Source organism: Cupressus sempervirens, chromosome 7 (assembly GCF_028749045.1).
Source record: "Cupressus sempervirens isolate cs-2001-9-10 chromosome 7, ASM2874904v1, whole genome shotgun sequence".
In the NCBI taxonomy this organism is placed as follows: domain Eukaryota; kingdom Viridiplantae; phylum Streptophyta; class Pinopsida; order Cupressales; family Cupressaceae; genus Cupressus; species Cupressus sempervirens.
In genome coordinates this window covers 717,384,677-717,410,773 of record NC_143124.1, presented here as the reverse complement: position 1 = coordinate 717,410,773, position 26,097 = coordinate 717,384,677, and the positions used below count along the sequence as shown (strand labels likewise).

The 26,097-nt window shown below is 37.8% G+C and overlaps 1 protein-coding gene across 1 annotated transcript in view; it reads right to left on the bottom strand.

Moving 5' to 3' along the window:
- Positions 1–26,097, bottom strand: part of LOC149549242 (uncharacterized) — a 67,409-nt gene that overhangs the window by 26,630 nt on the left and 14,682 nt on the right. The window contains exons 2-7 of the mRNA XM_089792658.1: positions 19,090–19,175; positions 18,775–18,841; positions 18,434–18,576; positions 18,240–18,288; positions 18,005–18,142; positions 17,779–17,859 (exon numbers count right to left, since the gene is read on the bottom strand). Coding sequence (XP_089648784.1) covers positions 17,779–17,859; positions 18,005–18,142; positions 18,240–18,288; positions 18,434–18,576; positions 18,775–18,841; positions 19,090–19,175 — 564 coding nt within the window. The remainder of the gene's footprint in view (positions 1–17,778; positions 17,860–18,004; positions 18,143–18,239; positions 18,289–18,433; positions 18,577–18,774; positions 18,842–19,089; positions 19,176–26,097) is intronic.

Genomic DNA, 26,097 nt, shown 5'->3' with positions numbered 1-26,097 from the left:
ATGTCTTTAAGACGACTAAGGGCCGTGCGGACAACAAAAATTAGAAAAAAATGAATTTTTGGGGGTGTTTTGCCTTTACCAGAGTGGTTGGAAAAAAGGGGACGTTCAGCAATTTCAGGGATGGATAGGGAATGGCAAAACTGTCCCTGGTACTACTGGTCATCCCCAAGTTACTTGCCAAAAAAAATGGCCATTTTGGGGATGTTTCCAAATTTGCCAAAAAGGGGACGACTCAGAGGATGGCCAAAATCCGTCCCTCGTACAAGTACGACCCCAAAACCATAGGGGATGCGTTCCCATGGGACACAAATCAGCATCAAAGTCAAATCAAAGTAAACTTCACAAGAAAAATAGGAAGAGGCAAAAGTATCATACAATAAGTCAAATAAGAAAATAAGGAATTCAAAGAGGAAAATAACTAGTCCCACATGATAAGAACAAATTAAAAAAGAGCAAAATATTACTTTGCAAGGTTAGAAAAAACAAAATAATTAAGAGTAAAGCACGACCACCAATGAAAAGAGAAATGAGAAAATTATATTATGAAACTACAACATTTTATACGACCACACAGCAATCATTAGATAAGATAAGATTACTTTATTAATGTCCAACAAGTGACCATAAAACAGGTCAAAGGGACTACCAAAAATGCAACAAGAGGCCAGCCCACAACAAGGGTACCAAACGGTACCCTAGAAAACAAGAGCAAAGTAGAAAAACAAATAGAAACTAGGGCAACAAGACCACGAGAATGGGTTGAGGAACCAAAGAGAGACCACCCACACCTAGGAACCTAAAGCCATAGGAATGAAACTGGAGACCAAGGGATATGATAAAGAACAAAATGTCTTTGAGAAGTCGTAGAGGACGGTTGCCATTGGTAGTCTTTAAGGATGAAGTATGTTGCTGCTATAAGCATTCTTTGCAAGGCCTAACTGATCTAGCAGACTCTAGCGAAGGGCTAAGTTGGCACTTGGTATACCAATCCAAAGGGAGACCCATGAAGAAGGAAGTGATAAGTCAGCAAGAGTTCATGTGACCATGTAGAAACCTGTAGCTGACATGTGTAGTGTTGAAGTATAGTAGCCTTGTAAATGTAAAGGGCATGACATTGCAGATCCATATATCTAAAGAAGTTGGAAGATATCTTGAGACTCCGTAGAGGGGCAGTAGAAGCTCAGCTAGATCTCATAGCAAATAGGCCACCAGAAGATGAAATGATCCTTGGTCTTTGGCTCGCCAATACTATAAAGTGAACCATGTGTTCTCTATGCAACTACTAATCAGTCTCTATGTGAAGCTGATGAGAACCTCTAGCAATAGCATAGGTGCAAGGGATGGACAACGGTCCCGTCTTGAATCTCCAAAAAGTGTGCCGCATAAAAAGCCATCTTCGCTCCCACGAGGGTTCACTCGGGCAATATGCATGAATTGTCTGTAAATGTTGGTCCTAACACACCTGTTCAACTCCTGCCTACAAGGGAGGAGGAGGGGGGCAAGCAAGTACTGGAAAGAATGAAGACGATCAATCTTGATATCTATGGAACTAAGAAGGGTGACAGTCCCCATAAAACAGCAATGGGCCCTCTCAGAAGAGGCAAGGGCAACAATAAACTCCAAGGAATAGAGGACGAGGAAGGGATACCTACTACACCCCTCACTAGAATCAGCAAGACACTAAAGATGGTGAAGAAACCAAATCAGATCAAAGATAACCTCAAGCCTAAAGGATAGACCCCGAACTCTACAAGAATGACATTATGTAGATTCAACTGTTTACACCTGATGACGTGTCAAGGAAGAAGAACATGAACCCTTTCCATTGAAGACCAATCTAACTCCAACAGAGAGGCCCCCAAACAACAAAACCATAGAGGATAGTGGGCCTAATGAGACTGTCCATGAGGGTCATCTTGGACATGGTGTCTTGAAAGTTATGTTAGAAACATTGTTGCTCAAGGAGGGCCAAAGAACCATAAGCCTTACTAATACACGACTGAAGGGCAGGTATAATGTTGCAGCAAAGGATGGAGAACTTGACCCCCAAATAGGTGTAGGACGAAGAGATCTCCACCTCTGCGCCCCTAAAGAAGTGGCACTGAGAGGTCTTGAGCCCATTGAAGACCATAACTTTAGTCTTCCCAAGATTCACTATGAGATGTCCTTGATCGTAGAACAAAGCAAGACCATCAAGTTAATGGTAAAGACCCTCAGGAGAAGCGGCCAAGAGGATCACATCATCCACAACAAGTAACATAGATATCAGAACCTAGTGGGGGAGGCACACGTCCCCTACGGAGTACTCTTGGAGGAAAGTCTTTAACTCATCAATATAGATCTTGATCAAAATGGGGGAAAGGGGAAAACCTTGTTTGACCCGAATAGTACTCGTGATGAAGTTAGCGATCCTACAAGGGGTATTGAGATGACAAAGGACCCTCGTATAATCGCATGGTTGCACTCAAAAGGATCTCTGCAATACCAATGTCTTTAAGCCTCTCAAAGAGGCAGATCTCGGCACGGAATCAAAGGGTTTGCAAAAATCCACAATAAAACAGTAAACTTTGGAGGAGTGACAACGAGCCTCCTTAATGATAGCACAAAGAGTTAAAACATGATCCATTGTCTAGAAATCATGTTTGAAGCCCGTTTGTGCACTAATACAAATACCGCGAAGATCAAGTCCCTAGAAAGAAGTGTGGAGAACTATAGCATACAATTTGGCGAGTGTGTGACTCACCATGATAGTCATATAATTGTTGGGATCGAACACCGCCCAAGCCTTGTGGATTGGATGGATGATGTGATGAGGGAACAGAAAAAACTAAAAAACTATAATAATAATAATAAATCATTTATTTCATAATGTGCAGCCTCCCAAAATTGAAAAATCATAATGTTGTACTACATATTAGGAAGGAGAAAATTAAACTTAACAAAGATCCCAATTATTTTAATTTTTACCATATAATAAGCTGCAAAGTACCCCATTGTATAATATTCAAAAGAAGAGCATATTGAAATCTACTATAATAAATTTCTTTTCTCAAATTCATCCTACCATTATATGCATTTTTTTGTTCCACACTCCACGTACAATACTATTGGCAATTATTTTCCACTGCACAACTACTGTAAGCAATTCTATATTGGACCATATGACCACCAACAATATATTCTATATGGCTCCTTTATCAATTTATAACCATGTAATTGCTCCCACATTTTGTATCATACATGTTGCTTATCATGATGTATAGTCTTGTCATTTCTACTATTTTACTATTACACAGTCTATGTATCCTGTTGAAACAACATTTAAATGTTCTATTGAAATTGTTCAACCTTTTGTAGTTGGTTCTCCCAGACTCAATCTAGTAAAGAGCAAGAATCATTCCTACAAATTGGTGAGCTTGGACAAGCACATATCCTACCATGTGTGATCAACAATCTTGTCATTTTTTCCACCCTTAACCTACTATTGTACAGTCTATGTATCCTATTAAAGTAACATATAACCTTCTATTGCTTTTGTTCAGCTTTTGTACTTAGCCCTTCCCTAGACTCAATTTGGTAGAAAGTAGGAATCATCGTTACAATTTTGTGAGCTTGGAGCATACAAATTCCTAACATAAATGGGTACTAGACAAGATTTTCTTGATGTGAATATAATTGAAGATACCTAATGTATTGTTTGGATTCAGTTATCAACTTGAAACATTCTTTGAGTCCAGTATGCAATCAAATTAGGCTCCTTGTTTGTTGGTTCTCCAACATTATTCCTTACAATATATGGCCACTAGCAAGTGCATTCTCCATATGGTGGTCCAGATTTGGATATTTGCTAATTATCAAAGTTTCCTCTAGTTTCCCTTCTACTTCTTAAAACCATCACTACAAATTTGCATCTTTTTTTCATCATGGGACATTGACTAGTTGTGGAACAATCAAGCTATGATTGGGGTATCATGGTTACCTAAGTGACTCATTGGCTCAAAGACCCTTTTCTTTAGCCATCACAAGTTTGGAACATTTCATCTAATATTACTTGATTGAATTTTTTTCCCTTGCTTGGAAGCCAACTTTTCTTTTTCTGGGGTCGATATAGTAGCATAAACTACCTTTGTTGCATGTTCCCTTGGCTTTTGTCGCCCCCTTTATAAAATTTGAATATATGTTAAAGCAATATTTTTTAGGTTCTCAAAACTATGTCAGCCTACAATCAAAGTCTCAATAACCCTCTTCTCCTTTGTTCTAACATTCTACATCAATTTCACAACCATCTTCAGACCTGACATGGCTTTGACAACCTCGACACTATCTAATGAGATTTTCACAACTACCTTTAGCTCCAACAAAACCTTTGCCTTTCAAAATTCATTATATATTTATTGTTGGCCTTTACAGATAGTTTCAAGATCATTGTCAGGGCCCAACAATGATTTGAAAACCTTGTCAAATCTCAACATAGAACTAACAATTTCATAAGCACTTGACTATTATTAAAGGAAACTCCTAGACCGTTGCAAGGTTTGGTCTTGAAGAAAGTACGAGTTTCAAAACTCAAGAAGGCATGCAAAACTCACAACTTCAAAAATGCCTTATCCTTTTACAAAGGTGATTCTATAAACTTCAGCTATAAAGGGAGGTTTTTGAAACCATCCAGAGCCCAACAAGGTCTTCAAAACCTATGAACACATCGCCCATCCTTTTCAAACCATTACTTTTCAAAATTTTAGAACGAAGTGTCAAAGAAGAGCTCACCTAGCACAATCAATGCTCACCATTAATGCCCACTACCACACCAAAAAGGTAGGTACAGGGGCACATAAAGGTTCATAAGAAGTCAAAAAAAAATCATTTTAGGAAAGGATTTACAACATAATGTGAAGAACACAAAAGGGCAAGGTCATGGGTTACTCAGAGGAGAAAATTGAAGCATAAGAACTATAATTCAGCTAAGGTGCAATAAGTCCCTATTTTATGTAATGAACTCTGCTGCGTTTGATCAGAAATATGGGACTTGGTCTAATGATAATTTTGTCGAACAGTTGTCATGTAAATAGTTTCTTAAGCAAACTGACTACTGTTATGCCACTATGCTGATTTGGCCTCATAAATGATATGAAACACTATTATAAACTTATGAATTTATACCTTCGGTAAGTTCTATATGGTACTCCGAAACACAATGTACAATCAAGAATTATAACCAGGATAATTAACCAACAACAGGTTTACACTTTGCGAATGACAAGATCTTGAGTTCAGATATATAAAAGAACATACAGTGATTTGGTAGCGAGTTGTGTAATTAACATACAGGTCTATTAGCCGTGTGCATATCGCTGTGGAAGTCTGAGACTGCTCCAACGTCCTCCCAATGCCCACATTTAGCTGTCTGATATTATATGTCAGTTACCACCTGACTACGCCAACACTGTCTGTACTTACTCCTGTTTTCACACTAGTGTTCGCTGCGGATTTGTTTATTCTGTTATGTGGCCCTGTGGCATGATATTAACGTCGCCCAGCCTCCTGAGTCCACTTCCTACTCACGGCCAATGCAAATACGTTGTCCCTGTAGATAACCCCTCGCTGCGAGTTATCCCTACTGTGACCCCAACCTACTACTCCCGGTTGAGGTAGTCACATGAAGAGTTGCCATGAAGAGAGCGTCGAGGGCAGTCCAATCCCACCTAGCCGCTACACATCAATATATCACCTGACACTAGATGACATGATGCAATTGATGGAAGAGGAAAGAGCACTTACATCTAGAATGAACCTCTACTGTCATGGAATAACTGGTGTCCCTCTCATGTTTAGACTCTTCAATCACCCTTCCTGTCCTAGAGCTGTAATCTCCTAATATCCATGAATCTTTCCATTCCTTAATTCTGAAAGTATCCTGTGAGTACTAGTTTTACGTCCAGACACCTTTTTCCTTAAGGGGTTTCGTCCTTAGGAAATATCCTGTCACGTTTAAGCAAAAATTAGGATTTCATAGAAATATCATATATTCGTTGTTTTAATCCCAATGCAAAAAGCTTCCTTTTATCACCTCGAAGTGTGGGGAGATACAAACAACTTAGCGATGTGGGATAAAAGACTTTCGTTTTTTAGTCACTTAAGTCAATTTGCCTTAAAGTGACTTTAAATAATAAAGTACTTTACATTCAATCCAATAAAATAAAGTGACTAAAAGCTTAGGATTTCCCATTTAAATCCCCTCAACTGAAGACCAAACTCCTGTGACTGGCTGGCATCCTAAAACATATGCCGTTAGCCTATCCGGATGGAAAGATAGACCAAGTGCCATTAAGGCTAGCACGGAGAAGGGGACATTACATTTTCTCAGTTCATTTTACTATAGTAGAATAGTATAAAGAGGGTTTTTAATCATTTTTGTAGGAGGAAAATGCCTTTTTCAAAGCAGAACACTACTAAATTTTCCCCAAAATCCAAACTGCCCCCCTTTACAACTGAATCCAACCAATATGAAGTATTTATTTTTGGGGTATGCGCATTTGTCTAGTCTAACTAGCACCATGCCTGAAATTGGACACACTGGGTGAGGACGTGAATTTAAATGATTTCTAGGAAAAAATTAACAAGGATAATAGGCCCTTGGTAATACAAAGAATGATTGATAGTGAGCTCTTGCCAGCAATTAGTTTCCCAGTACCTGTAGAATGCATAAAGTTGAACCACTATGGCCCAAATACCAAAGCAATAAGAATTAATGATTCAACTCACTAATAACCACAAACAGAGACACAATTAGGGCATACTTCCAATTCCCTTCTCTCTTACGACCATTTTCATGAAACAAAAAGTTTGTATCGGAATGTGATTGCAAGAAAGTGGTTTTCCAGTTCTAGAAAAGGGAAATCAGAGTTTCTCAAGAGAATAAATAAGTCCCACTTTACAGAAGAGCACACTGACACAATTGTTCTCTCGCATGGATTGAAATGTAACCAACATGCTTAACTTTTTCATCCACATAATTATCAATGAAAAACTAATGCTTGAACTGGTCATAAATCATCAATGACCAGTTAGATTTCATGATATCTTGTTATTCACACAACAAGAACTTTTATATTTCTTCTTTATTCTATGCATTGGCTTCCACAAGGCAGTCATCACGTCTACACCCCGTAGAAGTCTGACACTAAAAATCAAATATATGATTGCTATACTCAATAACATTTGCAAAATAGCTATAAAAGGTTTAGGAGAGTGAATAATGTGTTCACAATAAATGTGATAGTGGAAATACAAGGAGAGATGGGTTTAAGAGTTTCTCCTAAGTTGATAAATACATACGGCAACCACTTCATCCAACTCCAATGGTTCACCTGCATCAAAGTAAAGGGTTTTTAACGGTCTTCCATAGGAGACACATAAACATGTGGATAAACTTGTCCTTATAGAAATATGCAAACAGGTAGCTGAAGTAAAGAAGAAATGTCAGGCGAGTAAGAAGGTTGGCACACATTTTCCTATTGATATAGATTTTTACCTAAGTTACCCCAAGTAGGGGGATGGGGAAATGGGTTTCCAGGTCTGATTTTTTTCCCTGGATCGGTGGACAGCTATATAAAAAATAGGGAAATATTTTAATGCATATTATAGAAACCTAACATATAAGTGCTAAACAATGAGTTCACATGAGAGTGGAAGTCAAACAAATTACCAAAACTCAAACTTCATTTGAATAAATTTTATGGAACAGCCAATGGATGGGCTTCTGAAAGTTTCCGAGTTTGTGGGGAGACACCATTTCCAAGAAGGATCAAATTATGCTAGAAATGCATCCACAGGTAAAATTGGATTTTACTCTTGTCAATCACATTATGATGCCCTCAACATTGAAAGGGATTTGGTTAACTATATTATGCAGTTTTACAAGATCAGATTCCCATTTGACAGCAAGGATTTTGTGAAAAATAATTTGCAGTCAGATCCCAATTTCCATAACATCCCATAACTAGAGGATCTTTGGGCAGATTATACCAATGAGTATGAAGTGAGGAGACAGAAGAGGATGACATTGAGGAAAATTGTGGCATTTGACATAGCCTTTAACGAGGAAACACTCTCCCTTTGCCCATTTGTGGATACTTTTACCTTCATGTGTGATTGGGAAAAATGGAAAGAACGAAACAAGAGAATCTTGCAAGATAAGGAGATGTAATGTCCCCAATTGAATCTTCACTTTATTTACCCTATAATTCCCGGCTAGGGTTTCGAATGTGCCTAGAAATGGTAATTTGTAACGTTCCCTACTCCAAGGTTGCCAGTGACCAATGATCCCCATACATCACTATGCATTCAAATCAGATTAAATTCAAAGACTACTAATTCATAATACATACTTAAGCCCTAATTGTCTTGCTTCTTCCTAATTAATAACCTTAAGAAGGATCGAGATTTACTTTTGCTTGTCCTTAGGGCACTTGGACATCAATCTACAAGTAAACTCCCTCAAGATTTACTAGACACAATCACCAATTTCGGGATTTCTCCTTCAAGGATTTGTGATATATGTCCTTACCCCATCTTGGGACTTTCATCCTACAATACAAGGTTTACTCCATCTCTCCCTGACAAAACCAGCCTATCCTCTTAAGATTATTAGCAAGTGATGAGGGAATGGGCCATGCATGTGTGTGTGTATAAGTTGTCAATTCGAGTTCAGGGCAGATTCGGATTCAAATTCGGGTTTGGGCAAAAAAAAATCCCATTTGGGTTCATGGGTGGATTCGTGAGTGTGTGTGTCTATATACATACATACATGCATACATACATATATACTATGTCACAAGGTTCGAGTTCGAGTTCGTGTTCGGCAACTATGAAATTCGGATAAAATTCAACAATGCAAAAAAATCAAAAAAAGTTCAACATGAAATTCGCTTATATAAATTTAATTTTTTTTAAATATAAGTAATAAATTACAAATAAATAAATATTATATAGAACAATATTGTAATTTAAATTGATAAATTATATCTACTATTATTTATCTTATAACATAATATTATATAAATATAAAAACACTATATAAATAATAATAATGTTGGAAACATTAAAATTTGAAAAGACAAAACAACACAACAAATATCACCGTATGAATTAAACAAATATTATTAACATATAAATTGATATTATCTAAACATTTTAAAATGCAATATAAATAAATATTATTTAGCACTAAAAATATTAATGGAATAACCCTATTTTGAAGTGCGTTAATTAGGGATAGACTTCAAAATTTGGCCATCGATCAAGCTTGCTCAAGCTGAAGAATTTCCCAGAAGGGTTGCATGTCCGTGAATGTGCGAAAGTGCTCTGTGTTTGGTGTACACGATCTACAGTTGCACCTTATGATCTTCTCAGAGATGTTGACAACGACAAAAGAGGCCTTCAAATTCGACCGCAACAACCTTCTCAAAATCTCGTGTGATCATTCACAAAGCTCAAAGCGGCGTCTAAGTCAGACAAGGACACCAAAAAACTACCTCCCTTTTGTTCTTGCACGAATCTTAGACGAATTTCAACGAATTTTTTATAATTTGGCAAACCCTGTGACTAAGCATATACATACATACATACATACATACATAAATTCACATATACACACACACACACACACACACAACAAAATAAGATAAATGTGCAAAATTGCAAAACTAAGTCATTTCACAGTATGAATATATGTTGCTTGATCATTGATCAATGGCAACTGTCAAAGATAAACAATAAATACTTGCTCATTAATCTATCTTCATGATTGTAAAGAAATACTAGATTAGTGGATTGCAAAACATAGACTAGCTCATCAAATAATAAAGTTTGAAACATAACGATAAATGACAAGTGTTTAGTGGTTTATCATTGATCATAGTATCAAATGTCCTTCAAGGGTCAAATGGGTCATCAAAAAATGAGGGATCAATGGCTTCATCCCCAGCTGCAACTATATCTATATCCTCATCATTGGAACCCAAACCAGAATTCCGAACCTCATGGCCAAAATTTGGCAAACCCTGTCACTAAGCATATATATATACATACATATATATTCACATATACACACACACACACAACAAAATAAGATAAAATTTCCAAAATTGCAAAACTAAGTCATTTCACAGTATGAATATATGTTGCTTGATCATTGATCAATGGCAATTGTCAAAGATAAACAATAAATACTCGCTCGTTAATCTATCTTCATGATTGTAAAGAAATACTAGATTTGTAGATTGCAAAACATAGACTAGCTCATCAAATAATAAAGTTTGAAACATAATGATAAATGACAAGTGTTTAGTGGTTTATCATTGATCATAGTATCAAATGCCCTTCAAGGGTCAAATGGGTCATCAAAAAATGAGGGATCAATGGCTTTATCCCCAGCTGCAACTATATCTATATCCTCATCATTGGAACCCAAACCAGTGCCACTAGTCCCAGACGCTGCTATATCATCCTCCTCAACATGAGGGATTATATGAGAGAAATGTTTTTTATTAGGTTTGTTTTAGGACTACAAAAAAATCAATTTTAAAAAACTCTTTAAAGTTGTTTTATTTCATATTTTGTACCCTACTACCCTAGGTCCTCACGGGTTCACTCCAACATGGACACGGACGAACCCACAGTTTGAAATCTGGACCCTGCCCGGATCCAAAGTGAATCCGGACCCACATGAACCCGGACTTGAATCCAAGTGGCAAGGCCTAAACCCAATAACTCACATATATATATATAATTTCAATTTTACTATTATTAACAAACATATATGATGTATTAGAATAGTTGGTAGAGTTTGCAACATACAATGGGTGGGAGTGTAAGTGGGAGTGGGCAGCGAAAGTCCCGCTGACCACTGCCTGTCCGCGGGCAGAGAAAGTCCCCCGGACCACAGCCCGTCCGCGGGCACAGAAGCGGAGGCCCCACGGACAGTTTGTCCGCGGGCTATTAAAAGCCCCGCGGGCAGATGTCCGCAGGCGTGAAAATTTTTAACACTTTCTTGCCGAAGAGAGCCCCGCGAGCTTGTAATCATTTCTTCCAAACTTAGAACAGTCTCCACCGGTAAAGGAAAGGTCCGCGGGCATAGACTTCTTTATTCCCCGTCTCAAACACATTGTCATTCCATTGGAGCTGCACGTGGTCCTCTGTTCCATACTGCCATTCGCTGCCAGGAGAAAGAACCGCAAGAGTCCGCACAAAAGGATTGCACAGGATTTTGAGACGGATCAGTTGGGATGAGGAGGCACTGAAAACATCTGAACAAAGCATCGGAGGCATTGAAACGCATGAAGCTAAACGCAAGCCTCAGACTCCATTTCCTCCTCCAGCCAGACTTCCGCGGAGAAACAGAGACATAAAGAAGAGTGCTTGTTCTGCCAGAAGGAGAAGAATTTCTATGTGCCGAGGGATTTGTGGTGGATTGTAGAGGAAGCAGTGAAAAAATAAAAAAAATAAAAAAATAACAACAGAATCAAGTTGTTCAGAATGAGTGACAGATGATGCCAAAGGGAAGGGGACGCATCCGTGGTTGCCAGAAAGAGTGCAGAATCGGCAGATAATGATAGAACTGGTGTGTTCCGTGCATTTTTGTGTGGGTTTCGAAGTGCTAATTTGGTCTTGGCGGCGAGGGGTGCTGCCCCTCGACCTCGTCGGGGGCGTTGCCCCCTGGACCCTCAGTCGTTGCGGATATCATTCGTGGGAGTCTGACCAGTTCAAAAGAGTTGAAGTTGCTGTAGGCATGGATTGTTTGTGTACCAGAGGCAGTGGGAGCAGGTGTTGGCTGTGAGGCTGTCTTGGTGGATGCGTAGAGAGCTCGGGAGGAGCTGATCATCCAGTTGGAGGTAGTGCAGCGACACTTGGCTCAGGGTACCGAGGAATTGAAAACAGAGAAAGCAGCACAGGTGGCTATCAAGGTCAGCTTGAGGAGACAGTATTGTGTTAGCAGAGGCTACAGATGTAACGGGATGAATGTGGAAGTGATGTGACAGAAGCAGATTTCTCTTGTTGTAGTCACTCTGTTAATGTATTTTGTTTGTTAATTTGTCTGAGATATTTTGTCAGTCGTCAGGAGATGACTTTTCTTTTTGGGGGGGATGGTGTTAGCTAACTGGACGGTCCGGCGGTGTTTCTGTATTCTGTAGCCGACGGTCCGGCGGTGTTTCTGTATTCTGTAGCTGACGTCGTCGGTAAATAGTTTGTAACGGATAGAATATTTGTGGCCGACAGACTCCTTCGAGAAGGTTCGTCAGTAGTATTTATATCCCGTCTGGGATCATTGTAAAGCATCATTCATCTACTATTGCGAATATTATGAAGCCTAATGTATGTTCTGGCATATGCGAATATTATTCTGCTATTATTGTCTGTATGCGTTGATTTCTTTACCAGTACGGTAAACAGAGTTCAAATTCTGCCACTAGGGTTGCAAGGGGACTAGAGATAGAGGCTGAATCAGATGGCGAGGACAATGTGGGAGGAGCAGATGAGGGTGGTGGTGTGTGGGCTCAACCCTATTCTTGGGGATCAACAGTTTCTGGATTTGGAGGTTGTTGTGCGGCTAGGACATCATCTGTGGAGGATGATTGTGAGAAGTTTGTTGTTTTTAACCTGGTTGGTTGGAGGAACGTGTCTGTGCCTCCTCCGTTGGATTCCCACCTTCATGGTTGTCTCCATTTTGTGGATGACGGGTCTGTTTTGGTTGGGCGACAAGTTTTGAAAGGCTATCTTGGTCCATGGGGTCCCAACGTCGAAGACTTTTGTGAAGGAGTTGAGCATGACTTAAATGGGCTTAGGAAGGTTGTGGGGTCTCTATCTTCTGGTGGGCGACCAGGCTGTGTGGATGAGGACTCCCTCTCTAAGTGGTGGAGGGTTTATCTGGGCATTCCAAACTTGAGGCTTGATCTGTACCTTCATTGGGTGTTTGGTGTCAAGGTCAACTGGTCTTGGATGCTTTGCCATTCTTCTTTGGAGAGCTACTTCGATTCTAGTCCTCTAAGACATAGGGCTCTTTGTGGTAGGTATGTTCAAATCCTCTCTCCCCTTCTGAGACAAAATCTGTACTGTTTTGTTTTTTGGCCTTTCTCTTGGCTAGGTTGGACCTGTTGTCTTTTTAGAGGGTTCTAGTGTTGTTATGGTTTTCTGGAGATTTTAGCCCTCAGCTGTTCTAGTTGTGTCCTTTCCTTGAATCTATGGATGTTCTTTGCCCAGATTCATTTGTGAGTTCTGATGGGTTTCTACCAGGAGGATGCTGAAAATTTTCAAAGGCCCTATATGGCTCTACTTTGTTTTTGGTTAAGGATTACTATTGGGGCTTCTTCCCTTTTTTAAGACTTGTGCCTAAGACTGTCTATATTAGACTGTCTATATTCGCCAGGTCTTTTTTTTCTCTTTGACTCCTTCCCCTGGTTACTTCTATTGAGATGAAGTTCACCTAGTGGCCTTTCTAGTTCATTTTGGTGACTCAAGTCTGAGGGTTGGCTTCTGCTTCTTCAGTATCCAACTCATATTGAGGTGGAGGTATCACCTATTGAGGTAGTGATATACTTTAATGTTGGTAATGTCAGCTGCAGGTCTGGCCTATTGCTTGACTGGATTGGGGGGGAGGTTTTGAAGTGGATCCTTTCAAGGTGGCTTCCCTTTCAACTGTGATGGAAGGGATTTGGCTAGGAGATTGGATGAGAGATGCTTTCTTTCCCTTAATGTTTCAGTTGGTGCTAACAGCATGTATTTTCAGAAGGCTGATCAGACTGTGTTTCAAGATGTTGACTAGGCTTGGACGCTGGGAGGGAATCCCTCCTTTATCACAATGATCTAGTGGGTCTTGGATCTAGGGCCTGTGGTTGCTGCACATGCTCTATTCTTCCTATCTTTCAGCTGTTGTCATTCTGGTGGCAATTGGCTGGCTTTTTACTGCTGACTTCTTGTTGAATATCTTTTGGTAGAGTTTCATCTATGATGGGTCACAGATCCCATTTAAAATCTGGATGTAATGGGTTTCAGGGCCCCATCAAAACCTGGTTTCCTAATTAAAAAACAAGCATATATGATGTGTATATTAGACCATAAAGTGTTCCTTATCCCTAATAGAATTCAGATCTAACATTTCGTAAATGAATATTAAACTCATACATTACAGCATAATTTACTGTCACACAATGCTTGCCAGCAATGTGATTGATTCTTTTTTTTTCTCATCTCTTCCTTGTGAAGAATATCAATATATTCTATAGACTCTATTTGTATAGATATTCTGATCAAAGATTTCCTTAAGATTTGTTATTCCTAATATTACCAATGGTGTAATATTTATTCATAAGTTTATCCTTCTTAGCTAAGAGGGAGTGCTAATGTTATAGTTTAGTCAGATAAACATAAATTTTGATTACAAATGAAATATAATATATAACTCTATCTTATGTGTATATTATATTTGAAATTATATGATTTGACATTTATAAAGAGTATGTGTGTGTGTATACACCTACCTATCTTATCTACATTATCATATATATAATTATTTAATGTAAAATCATTAACCTTCGCAATATAACTCTATAGACTCTATTTGTATAGATTTTCTGATCAAAGATTTCCTTAAGATTTGTTATTCCTAATATTACCAATGGTGTAATATTTATTCATAAGTTTATCCTTCTTAGCTAAGAGGGAGTGCTAATGTTATAGTTTAGTCAGATAAACATAAATTTTGATTACAAATGAAATATAATATATAACTCTATCTTATGTGTATATTATATTTGAAATTATATGATTTGACATTTATAAAGAGTATGTGTGTGTGTATACACCTACCTATCTTATCTACATTATCATATATATAATTATTTAATGTAAAATCATTAACCTTCGCAATATACTGACAAATCAAATGCAATATGAAACATCATAAGTCAATGTGTGTGTGGTTAAATGCAAATCAGAGAGGGCAATTAAAGTTCGTTATTCCTGCAAACAGACACATTATTCATAAAGGAGGGAGACACATCACCAAACGGACATGCCTCCCACGTAGGCAACACATCCATTCGGGGACAGGTCTCCAAAAATGGACAGGTTTCCAAACAACAGTCTAACCCATATACATATGCAATCGATGGGTATTCAAATGACAAACAAACACATTGTTACTACCAAAGTCTTCAAGTCATTTGTTACTGGTCAACAGCCCCTCTTTAATCAGTCAAAAACATCTACAGTCATCCCTTTCATATCAAGTACGGTCTGTCAAATCAAGGATAAGACAAAGAGCTGCCATCGTGTAAGGAGTTAATCACATCAATATATGTATTGATTACAAGTGATTCAAACTTTAGGAATATATATATATATCAAAAGGATTAAGAACCCTTGTATACAATTCAGTGAATTAAATTTAATTTCAAAATAAATCAGATCTCCAAATTTAACACCCCCCTCCCCCCATTAATGTGGTCTGAAAGGTTAATCTTTTCCCAAATGCAAGGGATGAAGTGATGTGAGAAACCCCGGAACCAAGCTGGGTCAAAATCAATTCTAATGGCACCTTTAAAGCAAATCCAAGCCCGAGTGGGGTTGGGCGTGTTACTCAAGATGCGGTAAAAAATGATGCAGAGTTCACAGTGGCACTTGTAGGGATTAAATGATGACACAAACTAAAGTCTATATTCCCTTAGAGGGTTAGTCCATAATTACGGTGAATTTGATAAGAAGGCCATGAGGGTTGTTCAGCAGCCAGATGGCCCCCAATCAACTTTGAAGTACATCAAGAGGTGCTGCCTTGTTGGGATGGGGTGGAAGTTATAGTGGAGGCGGTCAGACGTGGAGGACAATTCATGGAAATCTACGAAATGTGAGATGCAACAGGTGATTCTACAATCATTATGGTTGCTTCCATTGATAGTTATCATAGTTACACCACTCTGGGGAACGCAAGTTTCTAGGACAAGGGGGCAGAGGGGCCTTAATTTGGGGATGGTAGGGGGACGGAGGAGGGATGGTGGCGGGGGACCAAGGGAGTTGTAATATACTAGTTAAAATGCTAGTTATGAAAAGATGTGTTGCAATGTAAGATATAAAGATGTAAAAGAGTAAATACTTGAACATTGCATTGAATTGGAACATCGAACATTGAACATAAACAGTCAAATCAGCAAATAGTTAACATCGGGATGCCCCCCCATCCTCGGGGAGGTGTTGGAATCTGGTGGCACCGCTGGGGACAGGGGAATGGGGTCCCAAAGTTGCCGATGCATCCCTGTCCCTGATGCGTGGGGCAAAAAGAGGGGGGCGTGCCCCCATGTTACAATGGTAGTTATTACTTGTGAATCAGTTAATATTACTAAAGGTTAGGTGAGAAATTCATAATGGAAGATTTACATACACAAGGGCTAGTTAAGGGTCGTGTGGCATTGGTTTGGGCTGTGTTGGCCAATCCACCAAACATCTCAATGCCTTGTTTCTCGAAAGTGCATTCTAAGGGACATGGAATTTTGAGTATCCCATGTAAAAGCACCTGCATCTATGATGGAGGACAGGTGTTGAGTTGGGGTGGAAATTTATCGATCGCAAAAAAAGGAAATTTCCAGACTCGAGTGCTAACTAAAAATAAATTATTCTTTGTGCTCTTGGCAGCATTATGGTGAGTAACCAGAGCGACATATATGGACACTATTGCAGTTGTGAGTAGAAAATGACAAATGGCATTCTTGGGGAAGGTCTCTAATATGCCTCTAACGTTCCCCGCATCATTTTGTTTAATTGAGATGTGAAGTGGCAAACTTGCAGGGATAACCTATGAACAGTCTTCCAGAAGTTTCTATTTTTCAAGTCGGTCTCCTTAGGGGTCTAAGGTTGTATACATAGTTAATAGGGATGAAATTGGAGACCATGAATTGCAGAATGCATTTCTTAGCCTAGTACTCTTGGGAGGTTGCATATTCAAAGTGCCTTTGTTTTCATAACTAAATGATCGATATATCCAGCATTTTGCTCACATATAATTTCAGATGTGCTCATTTTTTATCTGTTGCCTATATTGTGACGGATGACTACTGCTTTATTGTCAGAATTGCCCTTCCACCTGTGAAATAGGACAATATCATTACTGAATAAAAATTGGTCAACATTTTTTAAATTGTATAATTTTTTGCAAGAATTATGAAGTAAATATCTGTGAGAACAACTTCTAAAATTTGCTTGTGATGTGTGTGTTCTCAACTTTCATGTGTTAGTGGTTGAAGTTAATTTATATGATGTTGTATCATTCCTATGATAGCTTGTATCTAACAATTCAAGGCTTTAAAAGAGAATCCTTTTTCAGGAACAAAGCTTATCTGATAAAATAAATTGAATCTTGATCATACTATTTGCCTATCAACAATCAAGAAAGCTAGCTAACAGCTTCATCCAAATCAACTGTTTATTTTGTGCTTTCTTTTGTTTGAGATATTAAGATGTAACAAGTTGTATCTATTTCTGTTTCTCAAGCTAAGTATTCACTTGTTGTCCTTTTTAAAACTAACATACTTTGAGACTTCAAGTAACTGAATGTAAAGGAATTTAAAGGTTTGTAATCTAGAATGATCAAACACTCACCAGTGACTGAAAAAAAGTGCAAGCTTCAGAGTTTTTAATAATTAATCAACAGACAATTCCATTCATTACAAATGAAAGGATGCTTGGAAGATACAAAAACACAGCTGACATACAGACAGGCAAACAGTGCAATACCGTCATCCGTGCTTTGAATGATTTAGCTTTTGACTCCACAACTTCTATTCCTTTCAACCCCCCTGAAACTGCATAATTCCCCTGTAAGACACTTATTATATCAATAGTTGATTTTCAGAAGCACCACCATCTAACAGGAGACTAGAACTGCGTGAACTGAATGAGACCCATATACACTTGCTCTCAAACAAGACAGAATAGCCATCAAAGGCTCCATCTCACATACATTACAAAGATAATTAGCAATCTGCACTCTTTCTTTCTCATCAACTTCTGCATTGGCTGCATCGCAAAGCATTTGAACCTTCTCTGCATCAAGTCCAATAACACTGACCATGCCACTTTGAGCAACATCTGATGCTTCCTACGGAAACGATAGAAATTGTTATTAGAAGATTATTATAACTAAGGCCTATCATACAAACATAGAGAAACTTCTTAATAAAATTTTAATGACTTACTTGCATCGCCTCGCCTCTGAGTTTAACAAGTTTGAGTCCATCCTCAAAACTTCAGCATGAAAGTAATCCAAACAGTAATTTCAGTGAACTGTTTTGAAATTTTAATTTTAAAAATCTAACATAAAAGCAGCAAAAATATAAAAAATCCAAGTAACATGGGTATTTTCAAGCTATATATTAAGAGTTAAGGACACCTGAGAGCACCAGCAAAAGTGAGTGCTGTATACTCGCCAAGACTTAGCCCACATGTCACATCAACAGAATCAATGATATCCTGGCCTTCATCACGAGAACGCAATACCTCAACTGCAGCTAAGCTTGTCACATATAATGCAGGCTGTCCCAAACAAAAACAAATAATTGATAATCAGGTTTCAACAATAATACAAGTCATTAAACTATTCACCGTCAATTGTTGAATATGTTCCGAAAAAACACTTCATTCACTTCACAAAATCATTGAATTGAAGTCAGAACAAGGAAAAGCATCAGCCCATGGCAGCAAGTTTCATCAAATGCATATCTGTTCTTTTACCTGACTTATAACTGTTGAATTCAGTTTTGCCTTAGGTCCATTGAGACAAAGCTCTAGAAGATTGTACCTGTTATTCAATCCAGGTTTAAGAAAATGGCTAATGCAAGAAAAGACGTATAACCTGGCCAGCTGAAACCATAACCAGCTGATTGCAGAAAATGTTATGTACAAGATTTACATTTTACCAGGTTGTTTTTTCTTCATTTAAGATAAACTATTAAAATAAATTTGTGGCAGACTTGTATGTTTTTTTTCACTGGCTTAGGTAAATCTAACCTACTTCAATTGTTTGAATTAAAGAAGTAAATGGCGCACCCTAGTATCTCATTGGCTCTTGAAAATAAATCAGCAGCATCTGGCACACTCTCGGCATCTTTGCCCATCCCCAGAGCTTGTGCACCCTGCAATAAACATCAGTTTTGAGAGTACAGCTTTTTTTTGCTTAAAACAAAGTTAATTTAAAAAACACAACACAATAATCCTTAAGAAAGACATGACACAAAAAATATTGATGTGTTTCTATATATAGATGGATATAAACTAACATTATATTTACTGGCACACCCATGTTTGCAAAAACTAGTTGCAATTTTGTGCTCATAATTACCACAAATGAAAATGATACTTTCACAACATTTGACCATTATCCATAACATGAACAGTATCTATTGTCATCAAATGTCCTCCGTGCATAGAAATCATCACAGGCATAACAAGAATAGAAGGCACTTCAAAGTTCAAACTAGCTTTACTTGACTCACTCAAAAATCTCTGACACTATGAAGTTCCTTGTAATGTAAGACTGTGTTGCACTAGCATGCATACATCCCTCGTGACTAACACACCACAGCATTTGTACGATAAATGACTTGTGACAAATTAACAACAGTGTCCCGAAGTCACCCTGAATGATCTTAGCAGCATCCTCCCACACACACAAACAACACTGCCCTTCCTGTGGCATGTGGTGTAAAGCAGCATGCAGTGTCACCCATCATATAAAATGAAAAATCAGATTGTAGAGCCACCATAGCATTTGAAGCCATTTTTTAACCTAGGGTTTAGCTAGAGTGGAAATGATTTCCTGAGACTACTCTGACCTATAATTGCTCACTCCAGTTGAAAAAATACATAGATAATAATGTTTTAGGAAAACATTTTCTGTGATCGGAGCCAAGAAAGAGGAGCGGAACTCTCATCTCCTTGGGATGTGAAAAGCCACTATCCATTCCTGGCCTGATTCATTCTTGCTTTTGCTCTCTGGTTTATCATTGCCCAATGCCACCTAAACGACCTTGGTACCATTGTAGTCTCCTTTTGATGGGCTTTGGATGTTGTTTTTATGTGATTGTTTGCTTCGTTAGTGCTCCAAAGCTAGGTTTAGTTTTCATTTATTTTTAAACCTTTTTGAATTGATATACCTTCTGCTTCTTAAGGGGTCTAGTCAGAGCAATTAATGCCAACTTAGATCACCTTACATCACCTTTATTGTTATATTTCAACCAGTGTTCTACTTTAATCTAATTGTTGTTTTCCATTAATCCACGCTGCCTGTTAATAACGTTTTCAGATAGCTCTTTCTGAAAAAATCGTCTCCTTTCAAGACTTCACAATTTTTCTAAGGTTCTGATATCCTTTCATGACAAGCATTATTTACTGTTTACTATTATCATCCCATATTAATTCGCAGAGGTCTTATGAATACTGTTTGCTGGATTAGCCTGTCAATGCTTGTAAATATTGTATCCTCCTTCCATGCTGATTGATATCTTTCTTTGATCTCTATCTATAAACTTAACTAATTCAAGGTTGTTTGTATAAAATCAGATTCTGTACTTATTGGTTTGATCTGATTTCAGATGTCTTATCTCTGCTGTCACTGCCTTACTTCCTACACCTGCTCTTGGTGAGAATAAAATATTCCTTCATGCATGCCCAAAATGAACCCCATAACCTCTTTATGTAGACTATTGCACCCACCCTTTCACTGACCAGCTGCATCTCTTTTAATAGGTTCGCCAACAATTAATCTATTTATTTAATGTAAATTCTTAAATAGTGGGTGCCAATGCCACGGGAGGTCAGCCCAACAGTTGATCTTGTTTTACTTATTTAAGTTGCCTAGGTTAGGGAGGTTGGTCTTAGCTGTTATTACCTTCTAACTATTATTTAATGATCATCTTTTAGTGCTGTATAGGGCATGACAACCCAAAGTGAAAAATGGTGGCCATGTTCGAGAGAATGGTATTGTGAGTGGTAAGACATTCAAGAAGGCAGCCTCTAGAGAAGATAGGGAGAGGGTTCCGGACATAGAGGAGTTCAAGGTCAACAATAATAGAATTCACTGTGAAAAAGGAAATGACAGAGGTGTGGAATGCAAGTGATCCTCCTCCAACCCTAATACCATGATTGTGGTTCTTGTTTTGACCTTTTCACACCATCACCCCATTGCAAATGGGGACACCCTCTTTTTTTGCTTGGTGGTAGGAGTAGGTATCTTACTTTGCTTTAGTTTTGTGGCAATTTCGGAGTCTCCAAGCAGAGAGATGAGTTTGAGCAACTTTTACCCGTTTAGGAGCCAAGCTGATAGGGAAGACAAGGACAAAGTCCAAATGGAAACATGAGGAGCTGAAATCAAAGAAGCGTGATGGGAAAAAGACTAAGTGAATGTGAAATTAGGACAAGAATGATGGAGATAGCCACCAAATTGGAGTCAACATGATGATGCAAACTATGACAAAATCAAGTTTCGACATAAGATCTTGAAAATTGAAAGAGTTTAGCCATCAAAGCTAAAATAAGAAGTGATCGAAATCACTTTAAGGCAAGATTGGGGGTCTCTCAAACAAATTGAATAAGGAAAAAAAAGTTTTGGAGGAAAAATGCAACACTTAAGAAAATTTTCCAAAGGTGGAAGCTGCCCAAATGAATGGTGGAATCGACCCTTCCCTCCAAATTAGGACAAGAATGATGGAGATTGTCACCAAATGTGAAGTCAAGATGAGGATGTGAAATATGAGAAAATGAAGTTTTGGCATAAGAACTTGAAAATTGAAAAAGTTTAGCCATCAAAACTAAGATAAGAAGTGATTGAAAACACCTTTAGGCAAAATTGGGCGTTGCCTAGACGATATGGAGGAAATTTCAAGTTTTGAAGGAAAAATGCAACACTTGAGAAAAATTCCCAAATGTTGAAGCTGTCCAAATGAATGGTGGAATCCGCTCTTCCCTCAAACAAGGTTGAAAAAGAGGGAAGTACAGATTCTGCACTTGCCTTGGACAGGACTGTCCAAGGCAAGGATGGAATCCGCACTTGTCTTGGACACTAATGTCCGTGCACCCCCACTCTTTCGCCCTCAAAATAAGCCTTCCATTTCAATTCTTTGGCAATTTCAAGCATGAATAAGGGCAACTTTGAATATGTAAGTCTGATTCAGGCTTCTGGTGAAATGTTTTTCATCAGAGTCAGATTTTCAAGGTGAGAAATTCATGGGCTAAACTCAGATTTGATTATAGAGCACAACATATAATGATCCTAAGGTGAAATTTCAAGTGTAACAAGAAGATGAAGCAATGCAAAACGAAAGGAAGATAGAATTTTTTTTTAATAAAAGGGAGGCCGGAAAAGATGCATAGACTAACAAGGGGCTGTCCAAGTGCAGAATCCACACTGCCTTTGGACAAGGCTGTTTGAGCCCACCTTGAAATGGGATCCTCTTCCCCCAAATTCAACTTTTGTAAACAATTACATGTTGGAGTCACTTAAAATCAGGTTTAAATATGAATATTCTCATGTTGATTTTAATCTATTTAAGATTTTGGGGTAGAATTGAGCTGATGATTAGAGCTTGTCTGAATTGAAAACTGCAAAGTTCATAAGAAGTTTCATGAATTTGCTGCACGGATTTAACACAATTCTTTTCTTTTGCAAGGTGACTATGGAAAGAAGATGCTCGAAGGCAAGAAAGATTATGGCACATGATCAAAGAAGATAACCAAAGAAGAAAAGTCGGCTTCCACTTCAAGACATCAAGCAAGTGCAACTTGGAGAATTCAAGTCTACACAAATGATGAGTTATTTATAAAAGAGGACAAACATGCGAGATGATGTCCGAGGTTGAAGATCAAAAGCAATAATGCAAGTTCTTAATCAAGACCAAGATGTAATTCAAAGAACAAAGAACAAAGAAAATGAACAAATTCAGAAGTGAAGGAAGTTATCATCAACTTGAATTTCCTTCTAAAATCCAAGTTCAAGATTCAATTAAATGAAGTCTACATCAGTTTTACAAGTTCAAAATCATACCACTCCAACAAGAAGATTTTTGAAGGAAAGAAGTAGAGGATATTCATTTAGATAAATATTGGCCCATCAATCCAAGGCTTGATAATGTTAAGTACCAAGATCCCAAAGGAATTAATCAAATTTATAAGATAACATGATGAGGAATTAAGAAAGTTTATAAGATAACATGATTAGGTGGTGCCCACTCATCTTCAACCAATCATAAGACTTCAGTTGCACATGTCCAAAATCATCCAATCAAATCATGCAAAGTGTACATGTGGAGTCCACATGCTTCTACCTAACCCATTTTCTAATTGGTCAACAAAAGCAATGTAATTTTCTCATCAGCCCACAAGCTGGTTCTTTACTCTAATTGGTCAAGCATTTAATGATTGTATGTGGTAGTTCTACAAGGGCTTTGTTGGCATAATCTTAGGCCTTGATCTCACATTAATCTTGGTCATTCATTGTACTCGAGCCTGCTATATAAGGATTGCTCTCATCATTTGTTTAGGAAGATCTAGAGAAATTGTTGCTATAATACTACCAATTTGTTCTTAATTCGTTGTTGGTTTTCATGGTAGATTACTTGTATCATTTTGGACTGTTGTACTATTTCTACATTTCCTCACTTAGAGTAGCATTTTAGTTTGTGTTGAATAGAAGAAGCAGTTAAATGGAAGATATTATTGAATGGTGAACTATGATGAAACTAGTGTCAATGTAGTGCAAGGATAGTTTGGGCCTTACTGCAAGCATCTAACTTCAATTGGAGATATTCATTTGGATTGCACCGTCATTAGATATTTGAATGAATGTTGACAATGTGAAAATCATTCTCGTGCCCATAGAAGCAAGCACCCTCCTATGCATACTCAACACAGCAAAGCAAGGTTTGGTTAAATGTTTCATCTCACCGTCAATAGACTCTTACATTGTTAGAGCCATATTAGATTACTAAACCCTTATCTATTTGCAAATTTTTTGTTAGTAGTAGTTGAAGAGATCCAATTGCTCAATCATTCGCAATTGCAAAGATGATACCCATTGATTGAACAACGTAAGTCCCTTTGTGATACCAGCATATCACATCGTTACAACTAAGAGAGAATCCACAATTAAAAAAAACCTTGGGGTTGTCTCATTTGATCACACAATCCATATACTTTGTTTAGCATATGAGCTTTCTTGTTCAAGAGAGAGTTGGATATTTTGTGTTTCATTGGAATACTAAGTATTTGATTCTACATGTTGAAGTGGTCATTGAACTCACATCAACGATTCAAAATAATGACAAGCTTGAGACATTGACTAAAGAAGAACAAAGGTTGAAGATTGTTGCAATATTTGTTGTTTATTGAGATTGCAATAATGTGTATGCTTTAAAGTTTCTTGATGAATGGCTTTTGGGGGTTTGGGATAAAAATTTGGGGGTACATGCTACCCACCCTCGTATGATACAAAAAGGGTTTTTTCCCATATTTTTTACAATGTTATGCAAGTGCATATCCTAGTAAAATAGCTTTGGAGTGTGGGCAACACAATTTTTAGGACTTCGAAATAATCCCCTAATATTCTTAAGAAGTAGTTCTACCCATATCTATTTGTTGATGGTTTATTGTGAAAAATGTTTCAGCTTAATGGTGGGCACTTTTCCCACAACTCATTACCTCGGCTTGCAAGGTTCTAAAAGTTGCAAACACCAAAAGAACCTTGCCAAATATGGGTGCAAGATTACCAATTTCACTTTCTCCTAGTATGGACATACATAAGTTAGAATTAGCCTGCAACATTGACCTTTTGGGGAGTTCAAATTCAGAGTTTCTCCAAAAAAAAAAAGAGATGCCAAAAGAAGAATCACCAAGTCTTAAAATTAAGTTCCTTGGGGAATCCATCATATAGCCCTAAAAACATTTGGAGATTCCCATTGATAACTCTATTGTGCCTATGTCATAAGAGTTCTCTCCAACCAATGTAAATACTAAAGAGAACTCAATCGACAAAATCCAAAATGTGAAGATCAAAAAACTATAGATGATACAAAGAAACTAAAAGACTAGCCAAAAAGTACTTCAAATGTATTTAATTCTTTGCCCTGAACCAATATTGGATGGCCAAAGAATGCCCAAGCATTGGCCTAGGACATGATTAGAAATAAGGTGAATTAAGCCAAAAATAAGACCCTCAAGATCTGTTAGATCCGGTAGCTACAAACAAGATTTTAGAGTCCTTACCCAACAAGGGAGCCATAGGTAAAGCCATTCCAAAACTCTCCATAGATAATTTCCCAAATTCAAGTGAAGATAGAAATATGAAAGGGATTAACAAAACTATCTCCTTTATATATAAAAGGAATTGATAAAACTATCTCCTCTATGGAAAAGAGGGAAAAAATAATAGAAAACAACTTCATAGAAGTGAGATTGAGCAAAAAAGTAAAAAGAAGGGTATAGAAGGCAAGATTTCCAAATGGTTTGATGGAGGGAGTGTCCAACTTAAATGAGATAAAGACACTTCAAATGTCTCTAAAGATAATTCCCTAATTTCAATTGAAGATGGAAATATGAAAGGGATTGATAAAACTACCTCCGTAAAAGTGAGATTGAGCAAAAATGTAAAAAGATAGGTAAGAAGGCAAGATTTTCAGATGTTTTAACAAGTTTAGAAGTAGCAAAGAGGGTGAACCTAACTTAAATGAGAATGAAATCAAATTACATTAGCTAGAATATAAGGGGACTAGAGTCCCCTCATAGAAAATTTATTGTTAAAAGAATGTGCAAACAATTGGGTAATATTGGTATCACCTCATGCTTCATCAGGTAACTGTTGGGGTCCCCTCATAGAAAAATTAATGTTAAAAGAATGTGCAAACAATTTGGTAATATTGATATCCTCATGGTTCATGAGGTTACCCTTGATACCAGTTTGAACATGATCTAGGAGTCACTCCATTTCTATACAAAACATGAAAAAAGGCAGAGAGATATTGACATTTTGTTGAACAATAAATGGGCTCACTCCATTAGAGAACGTTT